Source organism: Pelophylax lessonae, assembly GCF_965119305.1.
Source record: "Pelophylax lessonae genome assembly, chromosome: 12".
Classification (NCBI taxonomy): Eukaryota; Metazoa; Chordata; class Amphibia; order Anura; family Ranidae; genus Pelophylax; species Pelophylax lessonae.
The window spans coordinates 71,365,486-71,391,576 of NC_138779.1; the positions used below are offsets into that span (position 1 = coordinate 71,365,486).

Here is a 26,091-nt window from a genome sequence, read left to right on the forward strand (position 1 = left end):
ACGCCATTCACCTAGGTGAATGACGTGCACTGTCCTCCATTTACCTCCTGGGATATACACGTCACATATCCCAGTAGACAAAGCACCCCCCCCCCATTCAGAAAAGCTGAACCAGGAAGAGCCGATGGACCTCTTGATGATGAAATCATCAATATGGCTGCGTGGGACCAAGAGATGGCAAGGAACATAAGGATCTCAATGGAACAACGTTGGATCCTCTGAGTGGGCGAGTATCAAAAACTTACACAACAGACCACCCGGTAAGCAGAGGGGAGGGTGAAGAAAAAGGAGGAGATAATTTGATCATTTTGTATGCTAAATTGTGTAATTACCGCTGTTAATCCTTTTTATACTTACCTAGTTACTAACCATATTGGGTGACAATATATTAAATTTGCCCTTACTGCCTGGTCTGGTGCCTGTTTTCTTTAATATACCATTACTATTAGGTACCAAGTATTACTTTCAGTGATTTCCTGTGATATTATATGTTTGTACACTCAACCTGGTGTGTCAGAGGGGCTGAGGTTCTTGAGAAGGTTGAGACAAAGATGATAGGACCCATTCTATCCAGCAACTGCCATGGGTGTATCGCTTCAGGACATTTAGACTATAGACATGGGGAGGTGTGCTTAGTGGAGGTAATGGAAAGTTTACTAGCAGACATTCTTCTGGGAATTGAAGTGAGTAGCTTACATTGTCATTTAATTCGATTCAATTTAGTATACTTAAAAATTAACCAGAGAAGAAACCTTTGCATGTTACTTCTGGGTTCATTTCTTTGGAAGGGGGAGAGGTTTAGTAAGCTCTTCATTTTCGATATGAGACTAGCATGCGGAAATAAAATGGACACTCATTTGTCTGATAATCTTATCGTGTGTACCAGGCATTAGACATTTGCATGACAAGCCCTCACAGAACCTTATCAATGAAAGGGCCGTGTCTTCTACTTCAATGTCAATGGCCAGGAATGAGAGCCCTGAACAAAATGAAAAGGCCAGTATACATGTACATAAAATACAATGATTAGAATATGACTATACTAATACATATGTAACAGGGCAACCACACTGGAAAAATTAAATACTGAAAAGAAACTAAAAAAGTTGCAGAAAGCCAACAAAAGTATACATTGACAGTACAGGTTAATAAATGCATTCTATTTAGATAAATTGATGGAAACATGCAACCCATCTGGAAAGTGGGTCTTACAAGAAATCTAAACTTCGAGTTTATTTTAAAGCAGTTGTAAACCGCTGGTTGTTTTTTTTTTTTTTTTGGACCTGCAAGGTAAAGGCATAATGTGCTAGTATGCATCACATACTAGCACATTATGCGAAACTTACCTGAAAATGAAGCAGTGTCCATCTTCTCCTGGTCTTCCTTTGGGGTCCGCAGACTCTGGTTGTGTGACAGGCCAGAGCCACGATAACATCACTCCCGCACATGCGTGGGGGAGCCGTCATTTACAGCACAAGTATCTGAAGGAATGGCACAGGTGGCCGTTCCTTCAGAGAGCATGTGCCAATGACATCATCGGCTAAATTTTATGTAAATATCTCCTAAACGGTGCACGTTTAGGAGATATTTACAGTACCTATAGGCAAGCCTTATTGTAGGCTTACCTATAGGTACAAATTATACCTTTAGAGCTTACTCCCTCTTTAAACAGATACAAAACACTGTCAATGGTGTTGTTATAAATGCAAGCATCAAGCCTGATATTTGAAGCTAAAGGTGATTGAAATACAAATGCATTTACAGTCTTTTATCTTGTTATTTGCTCCCTTTTGTTATATATGTTCAACAAGCACAGTGGTGTAGTGGTTAGCACTTTCACCTAGCAGCAAGAGGGTCGCTGGCTCGAATCCCAACCACGACACTACCTGCCTGGAGTTTGCATGTTCTCCCTGTGCCTGCGTGGGTTTCCTCCCACACTCCGAAGACATGCTGGTAGGTTAATTGGATCCTGCATTAAATTGGCCTTACTATGTATGTATGAATGTGAGTTAGGGACCTTAGATTGTAAGCTCCTTGAGGGCAGGGACTGATGTGAATGTACAATGTATATGTAAAGCGCTGCGTAAATTGACAGCGCTATATAAAAACCTGAAATAAATAAAAAAAATTATAAAAAAGCGCAAAAAAAAAAAGACATGGATTATGTCAGAAATTCAGCGCTGCTCTGATTCCTGTGCCTACTTCCTGCATTGTCTCAAGGAGAGTAGTTAGTCCTTATTTTTTATTTATTTCAAATATTTTTATTTATAATTTGCAATTTACAAGCCTCAAACAGAAACAGAAAGGGTTAGATTTGCAAAGCTTGTATCTAACCCACTACCAATGTTTCCTTTTACTGCATTGATATTATGTCTTTGTATCTGATATCATGCAGTTTTGATCATATTAAGGCCTCTTTCACACGGTCCGCCTCCGTAGGCGGATCCGTGTTGCTCAGCGGGGATCGATCCGCGATCCCCGCTGAGCCGGCGGATGACAGCTCCGCCTCCGCTTGCAGAGCGGAGAGGGAGGTGTCTCAGCCCCCGCTGCCCTCTATGGGGGATCGGATGAGAGCGGACCGCCTGTCCGCTCTCATCCTATCCAATCCGATCACTGAACGGATGGAAAAATAGGGTTTCCATTCGGCCAGATTTCACGGACAGGATCGGATACGGATGGCAGCAGGTGTCTCCGCTGACATCCGCTGCCCCATAGAGCTGCATGGAGCATCCGATCAGATCCGCCTAAAAAACTGACAGGCGGATCTGATCGGATCGCCCGTGTGAAAGGGCCCTAACATTTATTTAAATAGGTAACGATTACCAAAATATAAATTTATAGTGAAAGCATGTATGAGAAGAATGCATTTAACTGAAAATATACCAATTAATCTGTATAGAAGATGTACTATGAAATATAGAAAAATAAAAGAAAAGAACAAAGTAAGAAAACAGAAATAAAAAAAGGGGAAAAAAAGTTTAATCCTTATTTTGGGACTATAGAATGTTTAACTTTTATGTTTTGGGGATGGTAGAGTAGGTGGGTCTGAATATTATAGCAAAAGAAAACTGGGCAAAAATGCCATGTGTTGTCAGCTAGGGATGATCGAACAGTTCGGGTCGACCATATGTTCGACCCGAACATTGACTGTTCGAAATTCGGCCGAATTACGAACTTTTTGCGGAAAAAGTTCAGAATTCGGCAACCAGAACCGACCAAAATGCAATGGGACAGGGACTGGGCTTTAAAAGCCCGTGATTGGACCAGAACCATCAGTAAAAGCCAATTGAGGGGGCAGGAGGATGCTAGGAATGTGATTGGAGTGACTAGGGGGTCCAGAGGCCAATCAGTAGTGAATACGCCCCCCAGTATATAACATAACCCCGCCAAATCTCTACCACTGTAATACAGGGGCTGTGAAAGAGAGTGGAAGCAGTTCTGTTACTCCTGCTTCAAAAGTGTCATTTAGCAATTATTAGTGTGAGGAAAGGGATATCTAGTGTAGTTAGGGTACTATTTCCCACTATAGTTAGATTTAATAATCTCGTTTCTGTAGGGAAAGTGTTAAGTGTCAGGGTAACCGTAGTGTAGTGTAGGGTGAACTGACTCTGACTGCTATGGCAGGGTGACCAAACTCTTCCATGTCAGGGTGACCGCCATAGAAAAAAGATTGTTTGTCTTAGAATTGCAGTAGAGCAGGCATGGGGCTCCGCTACTTTCACACCTGGCCGTTTTTGTTGCAGGCGTTTATTGGGCTTTTTTGTGGACGTCTTTGGAGGCAGGCATGACATCTGAACTTCTGTGTAGGGGTATATATGCACACACACATATATGTATATATACACATACACACATATAGGTGTGAAAGTAGCAGAACCCTATGCCTGCGCTAATGAAATTGTTTGCAGGCATAGGGCTCCGCTCCTATCACACCTATATGTGTGTATGTGTATAAATACATATATGTGTGTCTGTATATATACCCCTATACAGAAGTTCAGATGTCATGCCTGCCTCCAAAGACGCCCAAAAAATGCCCAAAAAAACGCCTGCAACAAAAACGCCCAGGTGTGTTGTTGCAGGCGGTTTTTTTGGGCATTTTTTAGACGTCTTTGGAGGCAGGCATAACATCTGAACTTCTGTATAGGGGTATATATACAGACACACATATATGTATTTATACACATACACACATATAGGTGTGATAGGAGCGGAGCCCTATGCCTGCAAATAATTTCATTAGCGCAGGCATAGGGTTCTGCTACTTTCACACCTATATGTGTGTATGTGTATATATACATATATGTGTGTGTGTATATATACCCCTACACAGAAGTTCAGATGTCATGCCTGCCTCCAAAGTCGTCCCCAAAAAAGCCCAATAAACGCCTGCAACAAAAACGGCCAGGTGTGAAAATAGCGGAGCCATAGCCCTGCTCTACTGCAATTCTAAGCTAAACAATCTTTTTTTTTTTTCTGGTTCTGGACATGCTACAGAGCTGAAACTTCACAGGTACACCTTTTAGACCCCCAGACACTAAATCCAAAGAAATCTCATTTTTTTTTTCAATAATTTTTTCAATAATTGGCTCTCTATCAAAAACGACAATTTTTAAGAACTTTTTTTTGTGTGATTAATAGTCCCTGGGGCATGACCTAGAACCCTAGGTACTTTTTAGGGGCATTTATTGGGTTTTAGGGCTTCAAAGTGGTGTTTTTTGATTACCGAAGTTCGGGTCCCATTGATTTCAATGGGGTTCTGGAATCCGGACCCGAACTTTCGGGAAGTTTGGGTGTTCTGGTCGAACCAAACTTTTCAAAAGTTTGATCATCCTTATTGTCAGCCTACATAAAGACTTAGGGGTGCATGTGTAGCCTATTAACAAGTATTTTGTTTAATTGTAGGTCCTTTATAAAGTAAATCTGCATGTCTTGCAGACATGTAATGCATACGCTGTATACGCTGTCTATTGAAATCAGTATCCAATAATCAGTATCCTACCACTGCTACTTGCCACCATAAAACTTGGTTTGCCAAGACAACAGATTCACTTTGGGTTTCATTTGTAAATGTGTGTTTTTTAAAAATAGTTTTGAGTGAATTTAGGCTGACAAATGTATTTGAAAAATGTTAAACCAATATCTGGTAAATATATAATGCCGACTATCACTCACATTATGCTGCCACAAACTGACCTTTGTTTGATTGATAGAGAATTCTGCATGGCATTGCCCGTTAAATTATTAAGTACAGTCAAGAGACTAACATTTTAACACTGAGGCCAAGCTTGCTTACTATGTAGGGGGCCTTCAGTTCTATTCTTTTTAGATAATATTATATAGACTCACAACTGGTCACATTCCATCCATGCAGCAGTTACTGAGACATCGGGTGGAATACAGCACCCACAAACACACCCATATACACTTATCTGGTGGCCATTATAATAAGGACTGGCATTAGTGCAAGAAATTCTGAATAATCCATAAAAACTTACATGGTGCATAACAGTTGTTCTATCAGGATCAACAGACAAGAAGATTAGATCTTCCTGAAACAGCACCATAATCCGATCCTCAAAATCCTTTAAAAAAGAAATAGGTGTCACTATTTTTGGAAATGCAGATAAAACTAGTACAAGCCTCAATGTAAAATTGACATCTAAAGTCAAAATAAAAGCAGAAGCAATAGTTTCATACATTTGCAAATATATAGAGAAGTCACGTACTACGATTCATAGTTCAAGGGAACGCATACGCAAGTCGTGCCCACACATGTAAACGGTTCAAACCACACGTGAGGTATTGCCGCAGTCGTTAAAGCAAGAGCAATAATTGTAGCCCTAGACCTCCTCTGTAACTCTAAACTGGTAACCTGTAGAAATTTTTAAAGCATCACCTATGGAGATTTTTAAGTACCAATGTTTGTTGCAATTCCACGAGCATGCGCAGTTTTGAAGTATGACATGTTGGGTATGTATTTACTTGGTGTAATATTATCTTTCACATTATAGAAAATAATTGGGCTAACTTTACTGTTTGCTTATTTTTTAATTCAAAAATTTTTATTTTTTTTCAAAAAAATTGCATTTGTAAAACTGCTTCTCAAATACGGTGTGACATAAAGTATTGCAACAATCTCCATTTTATTCTCTAGGGTCTCTGCTAAAAAAAAAAAAAAAAAAAAAATATGTTGGGAGTTCTAAGTCATTTTCTAGCAAAAAATACTGATTTTAACTTATAAACAACGAGTATCAGAAATAGGCCTAATCCATAAGTGGTTAAAGCCTGCCTAAAGCCACTTACCTTTTTCATTTGATAATGACAAACGGGCATTTTCATTGAAAGTTGGCATACTAAATATCCTAAAATGTATAGCACCTTTGTTGTAGAGGGGAAATGCTCAAGGAAAGCTGAATTTTCTCTGCGCTCTGCTAAACATGACAGAACAGAGGAAGCCTGATGTAAATGGACAAAAAACTGTTTGCATCCAGCTGCCCATAGAGTCACCATGTGTCTGCTATGTAAATGCAGAAACAAACGGAACGGGCACAGATGTAAAAAAAAACTGACCTCTGTCCCATTCAGTTTCGATTGAGCAGGGAATCTGCTCATGGATCCCCTACTGATTGCAAGGGAACGGCTCTGTGTGAAATGGCCCTAAGATCAAATGGCTGTGGACACGGCTGGGCATGACTGTTTATTGATAGGGCCTCCGAAGGTGCCAGCATCTAAAAGCTATAGCAACAGCAAAGGTGGCAATGCTGTAGTCATTTAACTGCAGAAGAATGTGATTTTCTCCCTATGAAAAGGAAGTGACTACCCAATGGTTCTACTGGAAGGGCATCATCAATCATTTACAAAATGTTCTAGCAGGCACTTAGAAAATCATAATACAGCCTACATCACTTTAGCATTCGTCTGTGGCTTCCCTATATATGTACAAGATAATGTATTTAGGACTTTTTCTATTTGCTACCCAAACTGCACAGAAACAATACGGGAAGTCTATGTCATTGTATTCAAAGGGCCAGTTTGCATCTGTATGTCTGTATACCATATGGGGTTGCAGTGTTTAGCAGAATACAGCTTTCAGCTTTCCTTGAAAGCAGACCTGAAACAGATCTGATGCAAACAGGATGCAAAATGCATGCATTCTGAATAGAACAGGTGTTTTTAAAACAGCAACAGGGAAAATGAAGACATGTGGACATTTTTTTCTACACTTGTTAGCTTGTTAGTTCTCATCATGAAACATCTACAAGAAGAACGTGTCGAAGATCCTGAGTTCTCCTTCTTCCATTGAATGCATTACTGCTTTCCATAACCCCCTGTGCACTCAACATCCTTATAATTCCCAATAAAATCTATAGAAAACTGAAAACCGAATGAACTTGGTGTACCGCAAAATTGTAGCACTATGTATATCCGGATACAGGTATATTAAAACCAATTTAGTTCCCAAAAACCACATGAAAACCAGTCTGTGACAAAATATACCTGTGCACAACAAAACATATTTCTACTGTGTTTACATTTAAAAAAAAAGACTTAAAAATGTACTCTTTATACAAATATAAAGTACAATCAAATGTTAATTCATACAACTGTTCATAAAATGTATGTGAAAAATAAAGTCCACACCCAGTGTCCACCACAAATAGTTAAAAGGGTTGCTGATGAATAATATGAAATGTGTGCGTTGCAATCAAACATTATAGTATAAAGTCACTGGCCGCAAGCCCCACTCCTATGCACATTTTGTCTGCAGTAGGAGCATCTGGTGTACCCTGAGGATGCCCTACTGCAGACGAAATACGTGGAAACATACAATGTGTCCAGCGGGGTTAAACCCTTTTCACAAGCGCATTTAATCTCTATAAAGCAGAGATCATATCTTTCTGGTAAGAAGTTGGCACCTTTGGTGGTTTGGTAAGCTGGGAATGTTTGGTTTCAATGCACAAGTTTCATACCACGTGTTAGCAGCCCTTTCGGCTATTTGTAAACAGTGGATGTGAACTTTTTTTTTTCACATACGTTTTATAAACAGTTGTATGAGTTAACTTTGATAGTACTTTATTTTTGTGTAATTAGTGATTTTTTTTCATTATTTTGATTGACATAAAATATGTTTTGTTGTGCTCCACGCACACCGGTGGAAGTAACTTTCACTCTCCTCTGTTTTATCATACTATCTGCCTAAATATTTTCTTTTGTGTTCTAAACACGAAAACTGAATCAAATACTTGAATGAGTCCTAAAACTCCTAGGAAGTGACCCCGACCCACAGAATTTCTGAGTACTTCTTTGAACTCTAGCGATTATGGCCCAGACTAAGCATGGCTATTTACATATTCATAGATAATATAGTAGTTCCTGCGCTATGGATTAAAAATAAAAATAAACCTAAAATGCCACTGTTCAAAATCTGATGATTTTGTGAAGGTCAATAGAATAGTACACAGCGCAAAATAGGTATACTATACAAAGTGCAAAATTAATATGCAAATTGTACAAAATTAGTGGATACTTTAAATGAGAAAGTGTGAAAAATGTGCAAATTATGCGAAACTTATGTGCAATCTAATATTGCACCATCAACCTCAAATAAATCAATAAATCTCATTAAAGTGCAAAAAAACAGTGCTAGTTGTGCAAAGTTCAATATAAAATAAAGTGCAAAAAATTATTCATATTCCATAGATGTGTGTACATAAAAAAAATCATGAATAAATGAATAAAATTATTAATTATAAATATAAATTATTCATTTATTCACAATTGTTTTTAATGTACATTTGCACATTTTTCACACTTTCTCATTTAAAGTATCCACTAATTTTGTACAATTTGTATATTAATTTTGCAGTTTATATAGTATACCTTTTTTGCGCTGTGTACTATTCTATAGACCTATTTACATATTCAGTTTCACAAACTCAAGATAATCTATCTTCAAATAAAAAAAACATTGTTTAATCAATTAATTTATGGATATCCCAATTAAATAATTTTTGAAGGCCAGTTGGAAAAAAACATGAAATGTCTTATTAACAGATAGAATTCCTCCTACAGTGATAGTGAACAAAAGCTGTAACTCATTGCATTCATATAAGGTCAATGTGACCTACTCCATCTATAGTGTGAGCTGCTCTCACTGCAGAAAGGTAGACGGCACTACCCATGTGTTGGATCGGCTTGCCTTCCCAATTCAGGATGGGGCATGATGACAGATACCTCACTAGCTCCTTCTTCTTCCACAAATGGTCACATGGAATCTTTAAGAAGAGATAAAAGATACATATTAAGCATTGCCTAATACTTAAATGTTTTTAGAGAAGCTATACAAAACTATTATCACCTTGAATATGTAACACTATAAAATATTATTATGTTAAATTAATCCAAAGCATTTCTCCAAAATGTTGCCTAAGGAGAAATCTTAATATTTCTCTAGGAATGAGAAATGCACTGGAGGCTACTACAGGTGAAATTGGTTTCACAGGAACCAGAGCAAAGGATGGATCTAAGAAAAACTCCTGAAATAAAATAAAAAGTACACAATTCCACCAGCAGGGGGCAGTCTTTCCCTCCCTGCAAAGCTATAGCGAGCACAAACTATTGTTTGAATAAACGTATAAATCTCTGAAAGTAAAATATAGTAAAATATTTTATAGTACCACAAAATTTTTCAAATATTTTATGTTTTTAGCGTTTGAAACTAACCATCACCTTGCAAAAATAATTCTACATATAGTAAAATTACAATTAACCTAATTTCATTATGAACATCAGAGATTTTAGTAAGGAGGGAAACAACCCTAAATATCCAATTCAAAATTATTTTCTGTGCACTGCTAAAATTTTAACTCTTGTTGCTATGAGTTACTGCAATTTTTTTCTGTTTCAGCTCTTCTAATACAGTAATCCCCCGCTCCATCGCGGTTCAGTTTTTGCGGTCCCGGTAATTTGCGTTTTTTTTTGTAATGTTATTTTACTATATAAATCATTAAAAATTGAATATTTTTGTGTTTTCCATAGCTCTTGCTATGTCTCTAAGTATCTTTTATGTGTTTAAATGAGTTTTTATTGTTTTAAAAGTGTGTTTAAAGACCTTAAAATGCTTCTACACGTACAGTGACAGTAAAATAAACATGCTTACAATGCATTTTAATAGGGTTTTTCTATTTCGCGGAATTTCACTTTTCGCAGCTGGGTCCGGAACGTAACCCCCGCAATGGAGGGGGGTTTACTGTATATACATATATAGTGTGTACAAGTGTAAACAGAACACATAGGTCCTACAGGTCTACACTGCACACCAGGGGTCTCAAACTCTTAATTACCTGAGGGTCACTAGACAAGTTTTCATATCCCATGGGAGCTGCATGCAAACTTTTAAACGTAAAAATCAACACCAGTGGTAGTTACTGCAGCCTCACTGTGCCCATCAAATGCAGCCTCACCAGGGCCTATCAAATGCAGCCTACCAGTGCCCATCAAATGCAGCCTCACCAGTGCCCATCAAATGCAGCCTACCAGTGCCTATCAAATGCAGCCTCACTGTGCCCATCAATCCAGTCTTACTGTGCCAATCAAATGCAGCCTCACTAGTGCCCATAAAATGCAGCCTATCAGTGCCCATCAAATGCAGCCTACCAGTGCCTGGATCACACAGAGCAGCAATCTCCTGATGTGTCACAGAGCTTAGATTTGAAATGCCCGTATGGACACTGTAACAAAGTCTTGCCTCCTAGACTGGCTCCCATGATACAGGTTAAACTGATTCAATTTCCCAGCATTGGATCAGTGTGCCACCTATCACAGGAGCCAGGAGGAGGAGAAGGGAGGGGAGCACTCTGGTACTTTGACGCCCCCCGTCTGCCTTAGCTTGCGGCGCTCTGTGCACCAGCTGCCGCCCAGGGCAGGCGGCCTACCAAGAACTTTCCCAGTTTCCCGGTAGGCCTGTACAGCCCTAATCCTGGTGGACCAGTTCTGGGGTTATAACCGGGCCGGTACTTTGAGACCCCTGCTGTACACAAATATATAGTAAATGTACACTGATTGAATATGCAGACTGATTTCATAGGAAATAAGTCCTGTAAGGAAAGTAATGAGAATGTTCTCATTCAGGCAGGGACAGTAGCCTGGCCTTCTCTCTACCAATGGAAGAAGATAGACAAAGACAAAGAAATAAGGGGCTGGAAAAAGGGTCAAAGAACTTGGAGGCAGAAAAAGCACAAAAAGCACAAAAAGCACGAAAAGGGACACAGGGATGAATCGGGAAGAAAAAGTAGGCTGTCAGTAAAAGGCACATCCTCCAACACTTTAGGAAGCATGCAATAGGCAAAATCAACTAAAAGTGGAGTTCCCTTAACCACTTGCCGACTGCCGCATGACTATTTACGTCGACAGTCAGCCCCTCACAGGCAAAGTGACGTAGATCTACGTCGCTAGCCTGTGAGGGTCTAGGGAGCGAGCGTGCGCCCCCGGAGGCGCGCTCCCGCGTGGTCACGGACCCCCCCCCGCACGTGTGACTGGTGGACCTGATGTCCGCCGGTCACTCTGCGACCGCCGCTGCAGAGGGAGAAAGTCAGGCGGCTGATGTAAACAAGTCGCCTGTCATTCTCCCCTGTGTAGAAACAATGATCACACGGTTCTACTATGTAGGACCATTGATCATTGTTCCTACAGCCCAAGCCACAGCCAATCACAGTTAGAATCACGCCCCTAGGGACACACACACAGCCCCTCCCTCTCAAAAAAAGTTAACCCCTTCACTGCCAGTGTAATTTTACAGTAACAGTGCATATGTATAGCACTGATTACTGTAGAAATGTCACTGGTAACCCCAAAAGTGTCAAAAATGTCAGTCAAGGGTCCGATCTGTCCGCCTCAATGTCGCAGTCCCGCAAAAAAAATCGCAAATCACCGCCATTACGCGTTAAAAAAAAAACAACAAAAATGACAAAAATCTTTCCCTTTGTTAGTAAACGCGATACCTTTTGCGCAAACCAATCAAAATACGCTTTTGCGACTTTTTTTTACCAAACATATTTAGCATAAAACAAATTGGCCGAAAATGAAAAAAAAAATTATTTTTACATTTTTTTTGTGGAATTTCATATAAAAAATTGTGAAAAATATTGCTATTTTTGCAAAATTGACGCTCTTTTTTTGTTTATAGCGCATGATCAAAAAAATTGCACAGGTGATCAAATACCACCAAAAGAAAGCTCTGTTTGTGGGAAAAAAAGGACGTCAAATTTGTTTAGGTACAGCGTCGCACGACCGCGCAATTGTCCGTTAAAGTCACGCAGTGCCGAATCGCAAAATACCACCGGGTCAGGAAGGGGGTAAAATCTTCCGGGGCTTAAGTTGTTAATGTCTTACACTTTTCAACAAAAATATATATATGCAATAAACCTAGCATATTCAGGGGGATATACTGGTAGTATAATCATACCTCCTAACTTTTGAACTTGAGAATGAGGGACATTTCAGGGAGACAGTTACTACGCACGCCGCAGCGAAAAATGGGGGGGGCAAATAGGAAGGTGGGAGGGGCTTAATGACAGTGATTAAAAAAAAAACTAGGGCCTCCTTGTACCTATAAAATATGCTTTGGTTGCTGTGCCACAAATTGGAGTCTCATGGATACATATAAACCTCAACACAATCATTTAAAAAATTACTTCCAATACAACTAGTTTTACATACACTGAAAATAGACAGAGAGCTTAAAAGAGAGAATTATGAAGGACCTGAGGTACCCTGGGATGGAGCCAATAAATAAGTATTCTCAAAGTAGCAAATTATGGTCATGGTTAAGTTGCATCTAACAGTAGGAGTGGCTTAAAGAGGGATGTTTAAACAGAAGCTGAGCCTAGTTGCTGTATCCAGTGCAGCATTGCTTGAACAAATGGTCATCAGAAGAAAATCTTACCTCAAATGTCAGAAATATGCAACATAACACTTAGGGCTCATTCACACTAGTGGTTTAAGGGGTGGTAAAACCAGCAGCTCAACCACAGGGTTTTACTACCTCGCCAAGTTCTCCCACTCCCGCTTCAGACGCAGCAGCCGAGGGTGTACATATGCTGCAGCCGCGATGCATTGCATCGCGGCTGCAGCAGGAGTTATATCCCCTGATGCACTACTGCCCACCGACCACGATCCATTCAAATGAATAGGGATGCTCTGCAAAGCACTACATTTTCAAGTCATACCACACTAAACTGCATTGTACTGCAGCACCATGTGGTTTGGTGGTTGCAAACACACAGCCATTATCATTTAATGACATCCATGTGCATCTCACAAGGGCAGCATGGTTGCAATGCATTGCAGGAAATGCACACAGAACGCACCTTTCCCCACACTGTGTTCCAGTGTGAACCAACCCTTAGGGAGAGAGATTTGAGAGAGAGAGGGAAGGATCACGATGGTATATGGAAGAAAGGAAGGAGGGATCACTATGGTACATGGAAGGCAGGAAGGATCACTATTGTAGATGGAAGAAAGGATGTATCACTATGGTGCATGGAAGGCAGGAAAGAAGGATTACTATGGTACATGGAAGAAAGGAAAGAGGGGTCACTATGGTGCATGGAAGGAAGTAAGGGGGGATTATTATGCTAGATAGAATGCAGGAAGGGAAGGATCCCTATGGTATATGTAAGAAAGGAAGGAGGGGTCACTATGGTACATGGAAAGAGGGAAGGATCACTATGGCACATTAAAGCCAGGAAGGAAGGATCACTATGGCACATGGAAGACAGGAAGGTAGGATCACTATGGTATGTGGAAGGCAGGAAGGAAGGGTCACTATAACACCTGGAAGGCAGAAATGATCACTATGGCACATGCAATGCAGGAAGGATCATTATGTTACATGGAAGGCAGGAACACTATGGCATATGGAAGGAAGAGAGAGAGGGGATAGTTCACTCACCCGAGGCTGGATTGTCTCAAGAGGCTCAGGCATAAATCAGGAGCACTGGCTGTTTTAAAATCTGCTTCCCACACAACCCCTTCCCAGGCACAGATTGGCTGCAAGCCAGGGGTTGTAGGCACTGATCAAACCTCAGCCTGACAGCAGCAGCATGGCATGCACCTGACAGGGGGATTAGTGGAGTCCAGTGCTGGAACTTGTTCCGATACTGGGCTCCACTGCGGGACTCAGATTCACAGGACATCGAGATTTACTTGAAATTCTGGGAAGGTCCCAGTGAATCCGGGACAGTTGTGAGGTATGGCACAATTAGTACAATCGAGCCATATAGTGTATACGCTCAAGGGAGGAGAATCCTCATTCGAATTGACAATAATATCTCAGTCCACCAAAAACTTAAACTGGCCATATGCCAATAGAATTTCAGTCAGAATTTTACATTTACGGAACATTCTTTCCATTTCCTAGTGGGTAGTGGACGTCACATCGACATTGTTTGTTACCGCAGTAACAAGAGAATTCAAAGGAACAGAGTGGAAATTGTTCTCTTGAACAAACTAAATTTTGACTGTGGAAGTGGTGTTCATAGATGAAAAATCATATATAATGTAATGTGCATGTTCTAAGCTATAAATATAACTGAGATTAAAACAAAGTAGCAGACCTGGAAAAAATTTTAAAGGCTTTCAAACTAAAGAATTATAATTAAAAAAAATGGTATGATAGCAAAATCAAATGCTGTGATAAACAGTTTTTCAGAATCTCGAAACAAACATTCAAACAGAATTCTACTGTGTATGGGCAGCTTTAAATTTTGGCTACAGGGAGCATTGTGTTGGATGCCCCACCTCTGCAGCTTTCCATTTTGAAATCCCTAAACTCCTGCTGAATTCTCTATAATAATTAATTTAAAAAAAATTAATAAATACAATTAACCACTTTGCCGCTGCTCACTAGAGCTCTACTGCGGCAAAGTGGCTCTTGTAGGTCTGACGACGTAGACCTGCGTCGGCAGACACTCCCCCTTCTCGGCGGCGCGCGCGCGCCGCCGGACGCTCGCTCCCGCTGTATTCAGTCACAGCGGGAGTCGGGCCACGGGAGGAGCAGTGGCGGGGAATCGAGTCTGGAGATCCGCCCGCTTGTGTAAACAGAGCGGGCGGATCTCCGAAGTGACAGGCAGTGACAGATTGCAGGGTTCAGCATAGCTGAACCTGAAATCTGTCCCTGTGTCACTCAGTCACCTCCCCCCACACACGTTAGTAAGCACCAGGCATGCATTAACCCCTACCTCTCCAATAAAATTAACCCCTTCCCTGCCAGTGTCATTTTTACAGTAACAGTGCATATTTATAGCACTGATTACTGTAGAAATGTCACTGGTAACCCCAAAAGTGTCAAAAATGTCAGTCAAGGGTCCAATCTGTCCGCCGCAATGTCGCAGTCCCACAAAAAAAAAATCGCAGATCGCCGCCATTACTCGTTAAAAAATAAACACCAAAAACGACAGAAATCTTTCCCTTAGTTAGTAAACGCAATAACTTTTGCGCAAACCAATCAAAATACGATTATTGCGATTTTTTTTACCAAAAATATGTAGCAGAAAACAAATTGGCCTAAAATGATAAAAAATTTAGATTTTTACATTTTTTGGGGGGAATTTCATATAAAAAAATGTGAAAAATATTGTTATTTTTTCAAAATTGTCGCTCTTTTTTTGTTTATAGCGCAAAAAGTAAAAATCGCACAGGTGATCAAATACCACCAAAAGAAAGCTCTGTTTGTGGGAAAAAAAGGACGTAAATTTCGTTTGGGTACAGTGTCGCATGACCGCGCAATTGTCAGTTAAATTCGCACAGTGCCGAATCGCAAAAAGTGGCCCAGACGTAAGACAGCAAAATCCTCCGGTGGTAAAGTGGTTAAGATAGCTTAATTAAGTGCAGTTTACACAAGCAGACCTGACTCAATCTCAAAATCATAGACCATATCTATTCAAATATACAGTTGGGATGTTTCAATTTGCCAACACCAACCAAAAAAATAGTTAATTTATTAGATGGAATCAATAAATTACACAATAAAAACATGGTGTCTAGGTGGCCAAATGAGAGTTACCAGCATTGCATTCTGGGATGAGATGGGGAGTGTTTATGGCTTGAATTTATAGCATAATAAAAGTTGTAGGCACTCTGTAGGCACCGGATGGTCAACTCAAGTCTAATGTTAATAAGGGAAACATGTTTTGAAGATGCTGTTATATCTGTAAACTCACTAAATAAGACAAGATGCTGATAGATGGAGAGGCTGGGGAGTAATGGGTATTGGCCGCCTGGATGTGATCCTGTAGAGCTGAAATCCACAGACTCCTCTCACTGGAGCTGAGACAGGACACCTCCCGTGGTTCTATCATTGGGCCTGCAAACATTAGAATGAGGAAAAAATTAACAATGTCAATTAGACATTTTAATATAGAATTTATGGTTTGTAGAGAAGGCAATCACATTTTTTGCATAAAGCAGCAATACGAGCCAAAGTGACCAATACACTTCATTCAGATTTCCTCACATTGGAGGTGTCAGAGCAATGAAAGATTATTTCTGATTTTACTGTAGCTGTTAACTTATTTCATTATTATTATTATTATTATTATTATACAGGATTTATATAACGCCAACAGTTTGCGCAACGCTTTACAACACGAGGGCAGACAATACAGTCACAATACAATTCAATACAGGAGGAATCAGAGGGCCCTGCTCGTTAGAGCTTACAATCTATTGCATATTGTATATAGTTCTTTAAGTTGTCAAATATGGCCAGATGCGATCTTAAACTGTCAAATACTACCCCCTTCCCCCCTTCCTTACAATAAATCCACAGATAAAGATGACAATAACTGGAGAAGGGGAACATTTGGTTGAAATGCCTCCCAAACGAAACCTGGAGGACCTAAAAAAAAAGAGGAATGGAGCCAAGAAACTCTCAACAAGGGGGAGGAGGGTCCAGTCAAATGAGAAAATTTAAATTGTAGACTGCTCAGGCATGTTTAGGTGTAATAAAGTTGCGTTATCAGATGAAGAAAAGAAGGTTTTGAATTGTGGTTTAAAGTTTGTACCCCCCCCACCCGGAGACTGTACATGGGATTTTTCATTGAAGGTCATCTAAATGCTGAATACAGCTGAAGAAACCATAGAGTGGCACAGGGAATGAAACATCTCAATCACTTTAACAGGCTGCCATTTTTTTTTTTTTTTTAAGAAGGTGTCTCTTTTATGGGCTTATTCTCACAAGAGTGGTCTTTTGCAGTGTGTTTTAATCAGAGATGTATAGTAACTAAGTAGAACTACTTCACTACTGTACTTAAGTACCGAAAGGCGATATCTGTACTTTCCTAGAGTAGAATTTTTTTCTCCTACTTCCACTTTTACTTCACTACATTTTTTCAATCATTTCAATACTTCTACTCTGATATTTTTTTTTGTGCTGCATAGTTACTCGTTACTATTATAAAAATTACCACTGCCAGAACAGTAGATGGCAGGTTTCATGAAGCTCAAAACGTGTGTATTATCAGCGCATACGAAAATAAATGCTACTGTATGTATAAATAAAAGCTGCATTTGAAATAATAAAAAACAATATGATGTTCAAACTTTTGACTTCTTTCTTTAATAACTACATAACACAGTACTTGTACTTTTACTTTCAGTACTTGAGTAGCATTTTTTTTTTTTTCAAAACTACTGGTACTTTTACTTTCAGTACTTGAGTAGCAAAATTTAAAAAAAAAAGTCACTTTTTGATTGAGCACTTCCACTTCTACTCAAGTCACTTTTTGATCGAGCACTTGTACTTTTACTCAAGTATGGGTTTCGAGTACTTTATACAACTCTGGTTTTAATTTACATATTTTAAGCCTTGTGCCGACAGGCACAGCTGCAGCCCATTCATTTGAATCAGCCGCCTAATGCATGTCAACAAACCAAAACTCACCTGTGCAGCGTTTTCAATAGCATATAGCATTTTTACATTCTACTATGCATTGCATTGCAATGGGATTCACAATAAATGGAATCACAGGCAGCACACCAATGCATGTAATGTGTATTACTGCAACACAATAGTATGAATGTAAATTAGGAGCTATCATAAACTTGAAAGGTTCTCCTTAGCATTTTTTTTTCTTTTTTTTCTAACACATGTGCACTTTCAATAATCTCAACATTTGCAGTATACAGTATATTTATTAAACTAAAAACCACATATACCTTTGACTTTTACATACAGTTCTGTGACCAATATATTGGAAAAGGACCCAGAACAAGTAAAACAAATATTTACGTGGCATTTTTGCGGTGTATTTAATTTACTCTATAGTCAGACACATGGCAATGCCTGTAGCAATCAGGACATGGCTGGGCAGGAGGACATCCCTGACCCGGACCAAGGTCCTTTCTGCATAACATTTGACAAAATGCTGTTCACCCCATCTGGCCAAAGAAGTCTAGTCTAACTATAATCTACTCTACTCCTTTTGAGGGGAGGTACAGACCATTTGGTTTAATGATTGCTGATGTAAATATAAGTATTATGAGTTTATATACTCACCACTGATTTCAAAAGTATAGCCATTATTTCTCTGATCACAAACTACTCTCATTCCAGAAAGAGGCAAAAGTCCCTATAAAAAAAGACATAAGCCTTACTACTAGAAATTATACACCACCAGGTCATGCTATGGGGAAATTGTGAATGAAGGTAAGCTTTAAGAAATGATTTCTATATAAATGTTGAGGTACATCTATTACTCAGCAAAAGCCATCTCAACCATGGTTCTATGAAAACATAAGGTTCTCCTGAGGCTGTTAGTGGTTGCTTGAGCTGTGACTGAATTACCTTAGATCTTCAAATTTTCCCACTGATCGTATGAATTTTTTAGCATGAGTTCTCTGAGACCAGAAAATTATTTTAACCACTTAAGCCCCGGAAGATTTTACCCCTTCCTGACCAGGGGGTATTTTGCGATTCGGCACTGCGTGACTTTAACAGACAATTGCGCGGTCGTACGACGCCGTACCTAAACAAATTTGACGTCCTTTTTTTCCCACAAACAGAGCTTTCTTTTGGTGGTATTTGATCACCTGTGCGATTTTTTGATCATGCGCTATAAACAAAAAAAGAGCGTCAATTTTGCAAAAATAACAATATTTTTCACATTTTTTTATATGAAATTTCCCCCCCCCCAAAAAAATGTAAAAATCGAAATTTTTTAACATTTTCGGCCAATTTGTTTTATGCTACATATGTTTGGTAAAATAAAAATCGCAAAAAGCGTATTTTGATTGGTTTGCGCAAAAGTTATTGCGTTTACTAACAAAGGGAAAGATTTTTGTCATTTTTGTTGTTTTTTTTTTACGCGTAATGGCGGCGATCTGCGATTTTTTTTGCGGTACTGCGACATTGTGGCGGACAGATCGGACCCTTGACTGACATTTTTGACACTTTTGGGGTTACCAGTGACATTACTGCAGTAATCAGTGCTATACATATGCACTGTTACTGTAAAAATACACTGGTAGTGAAGGGGTTAACTTTATTTGAGAGGGAGGGGCTGTGTGTATCCCTAGGGGCGTGATTCTTACTGTGATTGGCTGTGGCTTGAGCTGTAGGAACACATAGTAGAACCGTATGATCAGTGTTTCTACACAGGGGAGAATGACAGGCGGCTTGTTTACACTAGCCGCCTGACTTTCTCCCTCTCCCCCGACGATCGCTGAGTGACCGGCGGACACCGGGGGTCCGTGACCGCGCGGGAGCGTGCCTCCGGCGGCGCGCGCTCGCTCCCCAGAACCTCACAGGCTAGTGACGTTTATATACGTCACTTTGCCTGTGAGGGGCTGACCGCCGCAGTATATCTACTTGCGGCGGTCGGGAAGTGGTTAAGAGTTCCCTGGAAGTAAAAAGGTTGTAAAAGACTGGTCTAAAATAACATGTACACTCTTTTGTAGTAGTACAGTAGTATTTTGTTGGATTACAAACTGTAATTGTAGATTGCTCCTTTCCTCAAATATTTATCTGGAAGCTGTGACATTCCTGCTCTGCAGCCATGTATTCAGAGGCCCAATCAAACAGTGCAGTGCTATAAAGGCACATAAACCAAGATTTAATGGGCCCCTGAAAGCTTGCAATCTTAATTATGATTATATTAAAAGTTTAATACCTTTATTAAGGACTCAGATTGACAAAAAATGGGAGAGAGAATATCATTTCTGCTTTATTGTTTTATGTTAGGCATTTACCACTCTACATCCTTTGCAGTTACATACATAAAATGATGTTTTACCTGATACATAAATCGCCTCTCTTGGTGATCCATGGACAAAATGAGTAAGTGGAGAGGAAAGAGAACCATAAAGACCTCTGTCATTTCCTGTGAAGAATAGTAAGAACTGTCATGCATATATTTCCATTTAAAGGGTATTAAATGTGAGTAAATTAATATGCAAAGCAATTAAAGTAATTGTAAAGTGTTTTTTTTTTCTCAAACAAATGTTATACTTACCTGCTCTATGCAATGGTTTTGTACAAAGTGGCCACGAACCTCCTCTTCTGGAGGCCCCTGCCGGTGATGTTGGCTCCTCCTCTTCTCCAAGTACCCCCACAGAAAGACGCTTGCTATGACGGGAATCATGCAAGCTTGATCCCAAGCCAGGTTGCATGGGTCTATAGACACACACAGCATGGCTCGGCCCTGCCCCCGGCTTCCTCCTCACAGGATGGTGGCACACATGTGGGCTCACTCCAGAGCTGGACTGTGTGTGTCTATAGACACACGCGGTGTGGCCCCCACTCTTGGCTCACAGGATTTGATTGACAGCAGCAGATGCCAATGGCTCCCACTGCGGTCTCTGAGCCTGTGAGATCGGAGAGAAAAAGAACCAACGCAGCAGCAGATGGGCACAGCGCTGGATCAATAGGGGAATAACTAGTGGAGCATTTTTTACCTTAATGCAGCTAATGCATTAAGGTAAACAACCTTTTGGCTTAAGGCTTTGATTAAAAGCTCCTTTCTTCTCTCTCTCTCTTTTTAAATGTAATCTAGTAAAAAAAAAAAAAAAAGGCTTAATATATTTCTGGCTATTGTCTATGAAACACTACACTTTCACTTTACACAAATATTTTATTTCACAATAAAACCTGCCCTGGCTCTCACTTATAAAATGCCAACTAGTAAAAAGGTTTTCATGAGGTTAAGCATGTCTGTAATTTATTTTTGGCTCTTGTCTCTGACAAAGTTTACTATTTTTTATTGCATTACGAAAAGTGGCTGGTCTCTCTCTTTAATTGTTACCTAGTAAAAAAGCCTTACATAATGTGCATCATGTCTGTGATATATTTCTGGCTCTCGTCTCCGACATAATACACTGTCATTTATTTCTTATTTCATTATTTCATAATGAAAAGTGCCTCTTCTTTCTTTTTAAATTAGAGATACTAAAAAGGCTTTTATGATATGCAGTGTGTCTGTGCTATTTTCTGACTCTGGTCTCTGACACTGTACATTTTATGCCACAGTAAAACAAGCCAAATCTCTCCCTCTTCCAATGCTGCCTAATAAAAAGGCTTCCATGAAGTGTAGCATGTCTGTGCTATATTTATGTCTATTGTGTATGACACACTACTTTGTAATTTTTCTTTCCTAATAAAACCTCTCATCTCTCCTTCTTGATATGCAGCCTACTTAAAGACTTTTACTATGCACACCATGTCTGTGATATATTTCTGGCTCTTGTCTCTGTCACAAAGTCAAGTACTGGATCTTAAGACAATATAGAGGTTAAAATCTACAAAAACGACTGCCCATTATTAAAAAGCCACTGATGCAGTTTGCACCGAATAGGTGCGTAGTGTTCACTGTATCTGCCTTTTTTGCACAACACAAAATGAGAACTTCCCAAAGGAAGTAGGACACATTTAGAAAAAAAAAAACTGGCTGTGTGAATGTTTTAGCATTTGTGCAAAAGTCACAAATAATCCTCAATAATGTTTGAATTTAATGTGAAATTTCAGTTTCTAATTGTTGCCTTTCACAGGGCAAAGGTAACATTTTCTGATGTTTATTCCTAAGAAAATCGAACATTTGGCTAAAAATGTTAAGAACATTCAATCAATAGAAAAAATTGCCCCCATAGTGTCACTGATTTTGAGTAGACTCCTGTCTGCTGCTAGCTGTTGACAGTTGTCTAAATAGCTCTAGTATTGTAAATGTCTTATTTTAACAGATAATTTGCAGCATAGATTATTATTACCTGCGTATGGCTAATTTGCATAACTGCTAAAGAAGACATCACCACATTTCCATAAGACTTAATTTCTCGTCCTTCCCAGCCTAGAATTGGCTCTATCAAAATCATTTCATTTAGATTTTCACGGGTCCGTCCCCAAAACAGGATAGGCTGAAATAAGAAAACATACAGTATATTAAATAATATCATTTTTATACCTGAAGTCTGGAATGTGTACCAACAGTTGCACCAGGGGTCTATAGACAGGAAAGTAAAGTACAGAAAAGTACAGTAAAGTACAGAAAACTTTACAACCTTAAGTTATTTACACATTTAGCCTGGGTTCACACATATGTGAAGTGGGAACCAGCACAATTCTAGGGGGGGGGTTTGCATCTTGCATCTCCCCCGCAGGCAGTTCACACTGCCCTCTGCGAACTGCTGCGGGTGTCAATAAAAAGTTAATGGCACCCCCAGATCGGTTCGCAGATTGCAGGGCAAACTGTGAATTCGGACAGGAATTGGATCGCATGGGTGTGAACACCCATGCAATCTGATTCCAGTGCAGGGAAAAAATAGGTAGAACTGTAGTAACTAGTTTACCTCACTGGTCATTTCCATAGATATGTTTATGTATCTTGTGGTCTGCAGCTGCCCTGGGTGCAGCAGTGTTTTCATGGGAAGGGGCGTAGTGAGCTGTTCCCTCCTCATCAAATGCATACCCTTCTTTTTGTTTTGCCTTGAGATCCAGGTAGAAAGGAGTGTCCTATACACTAACACGGGGGGAGGGTCAAGGTGGGGAGACAGGAAAGGCGGCTAACCCAGGCACAGAAATTCATGTGTGGGCTGGTGGTGAGCAGTGCCCTGCCTTTTGTTTTGTCTTTGGCCGGCCCTGCACTATTTACAATGAAAACATGAGACTAGCAGAGGCAGAAAACACCCAGCAGGGAGGTCCATTACCTCACTGTGCACTTCTGGGTCCACATGAAACCCAATTGGGGGACCCGGAGCTGGGCAGTGACACAGGGAAAAAAGCATGGTAGCATCTGGGAGTGGTATGTCAGCTGCAGAAGGCGGTTGGGCACAGGCTTACTAATGTATAATTAACCAGTGGGGAAGGTGGGTGAAGTTTGGGATTCTTCGCCTTGGGCACTGGATGTCCTTGTCCCAGCACTACCTGGCAGCAACTCACTCACCAGCAACAGCATTACTAAGGGGGTAAAAAGATCATACCACTGCTTTATTATGGACCCCTAAAAACAGTGCTCACCACCTCTCATACAGTTATCCCTAACTGCCTGAACCAGCAAGGTGTAGCCCCGGAATGTAAATGTTCTCTTTAAGGTTCCTGTCAGGGCTGTCTTTAATGCAGGGCAAAAGGAGCATCTGTCCAGGGTCCAGTCATTGCTGAGGGGCCCAAAGCAGCTGCCCCTTGAGCATGTGAGAGTTTGACAACCTGTGGCGCTATTCACATGCTGGCTGCTCACTACTGTCACTTGTAAATACAGAAGCACTGCTTCTGTGTTTACAAGTGACAGCGCTCCTCTCCTGGCGGCCTCTCTGATCCCTCTCGGGTATAAACCAATCCATGAGAGCAGAGGAGGAAGGGGGTGGGGGAATCTGCACAGAGGAAGCGGCATGGACATCGGACATGCAGCGGAGGAAAAATCTGTGCTGAAATCTCGGGGGGGGGGGGAGCTTTGTACTTGGGGGGAGTAGGGTTCTGTACTGGAATCACAGGCAGGAGCTCTGTACTGGAATCTGGGGGGGGAGGAGAGCCATGCACCCCTGCACTCTGCATCTAGCTCACCCCCTGCACTCTGCACCCAGCTCACCCCTTGAACCTTGCACCTAGCTCACCCCTGCACTTAGCTTACTCCTGCACCTAGCTCACCCCTGCACCTCTGCATCTTTCGCACCCCTGCACTCTGCACCTACGAACTCCTGCACCTAACGCACCCCTGCATTCTGCACCTAGCACACCCCTACACCTAGCCCACTCTAAATTCTGCATCTAGCGCACCCCTGCACTCCGCACCTAGCACATCCCTGAACCTAGCACACCCTCAACCCTGCACTCTGTACAAACTGCACCCCTGAACCCTGTACTCTGTAGATAGCGCACCCCTGAACCTTGCACTCTGAATGTAGTGCACCCCTCAACCCTGCATGTAGCACACCCCTCAACCCTGCACTCTGCACATGTAGCGCACCCCTCAACCCTGCACTCTGCACATATCTCACAACTTGCACTCTGCAAGTAGCGCACCCCCCAACCCTGCACTCTTTACAAAGTTCACTCCTGCACTCTGTACCTAGCGTACCCCTGAACCCTACATTCTGTACATAGTGCACCCTTCAACTCTGTATTTAGCACACCTTTCAACTATGCACTCTTTTAGTAGTGCACCCCTCAAACCTGCACTCTGTACATAGCACACCACTCAATGCTAGTGCAGTTTGGCCAATTTGATACAGAGGTTATGATGTGCGGTAACCTCTAGCAACCAATCAGTGAGCAATAATGACTTGCAGTAACCTCTAGAAACCAATTAGTGAGCAGTAATGATGTTCTGTAACCTCTAGCAACCAGTGAGCAGTAATGATGTGCAGTAATCTCTAGCAACCAATCAGCAAGTGGAAACGATGTGCTGTAACCTCTAGCAAATAATCAGTGAGCGGTAATGATGTGCTGTAACCTCTGGCAGTCAATCGCAATTGCTGCATGATCTGCTGCAGTAAACTAATTTTGAGTCTAGCTGGGGGGGGGGGGGGGGCAAGAAAATATTTGCCCTGGGTCCAATCAATATTAAAGACAGCCCTGGTTTTTGTTATGGGCAAGTTGAAAGTTGAACCTAGTGACAAGTTTAATAAAGAGGCATGGTTCTAAAAGAAGGGCAATATGCTGCTGACAGCCTGTTGTCCCTAATTTAAAATCATTTCTCGATTACAACAGAAAATGTCAGTACAAATACAGACTTTGATCTGATTTAGAACAAGGCATGATGGTAATACCCAGATGACTAATGTTTAAAAACCACTTCACTAATAGATACAGTCCATGTACCTTCCCAACGAAGATCACTATCATATTTGAATCAACTCATACACCCGTAGACTAATTTTCTAATGCAAAAAAAAAGGCATGCAAGTGATAATAGCCTGAAGCACAAATGAGCAAAGCTCATTTGCTGAACTTACAAAAAAAGATCTCCTATTGGTTGCTACAGTATAGGTTATTTTAGGTCAAAAATTAACCCCAAACCATAATATTTAACCACTTTAAGCCTGGAAGGATTTTCCCCCTTCCTGACCAGGCCCTATTTTCCGATTCGGCACTGCGTTACATTAACGTACAATTGTGTGGTCCCAAATAAAATTGATGTCCTTTATTTCCCACAAATAGAGCTTTCTTTTGGTGGTATTTGATCACCTGTGCGATTTTTATTTTTTTGCGCTATAAACAAAAAAGAGCGACAATTTTGAGAAAAAATAATAATATTTTTCTCATTCTGCTATTTGGCATACTCAAAAAAAAATAAAAAAATAAAAAATCAAAATTGTTTAACATTTTACGCCAATTTGTTTTCTGCTACATATTTTTGGTAAAATAAAATCGCAATAAGCGTTTTTTAATTGGTTTGCGCAAAAGTTATTGCGTCTACTAACTACGGGAAAGATTTATGTCATTTTTACAGTTTTTTTTTTACTAGTAATGGCGGCGATCTGTGATTTTTTGCAACATTGCGGCAGACAGATCGGACCCCTAACTGACATTTTTGACACTTTTGGGGGTACCAGTGACATTATTACAGTAATCAATGCTAAAAATATGCACTGTTACTGTAAAAATGC

The 26,091-nt window shown here is 40.4% G+C and overlaps 1 protein-coding gene across 1 annotated transcript in view; it reads right to left on the reverse strand.

The window, feature by feature from the left end:
• LOC309568398 (putative pleckstrin homology domain-containing family N member 1) overlaps positions 1 to 26,091 on the reverse strand; it is a 99,456-nt gene that overhangs the window by 24,586 nt on the left and 48,779 nt on the right. The window contains exons 4-9 of the mRNA XM_082274055.1: positions 22,261 to 22,407; positions 20,295 to 20,381; positions 18,560 to 18,632; positions 16,224 to 16,366; positions 9,132 to 9,278; positions 5,499 to 5,585 (exon numbers count right to left, since the gene is read on the reverse strand). Coding sequence (XP_082130181.1) covers positions 5,499 to 5,585; positions 9,132 to 9,278; positions 16,224 to 16,366; positions 18,560 to 18,632; positions 20,295 to 20,381; positions 22,261 to 22,407 — 684 coding nt within the window. The remainder of the gene's footprint in view (positions 1 to 5,498; positions 5,586 to 9,131; positions 9,279 to 16,223; positions 16,367 to 18,559; positions 18,633 to 20,294; positions 20,382 to 22,260; positions 22,408 to 26,091) is intronic.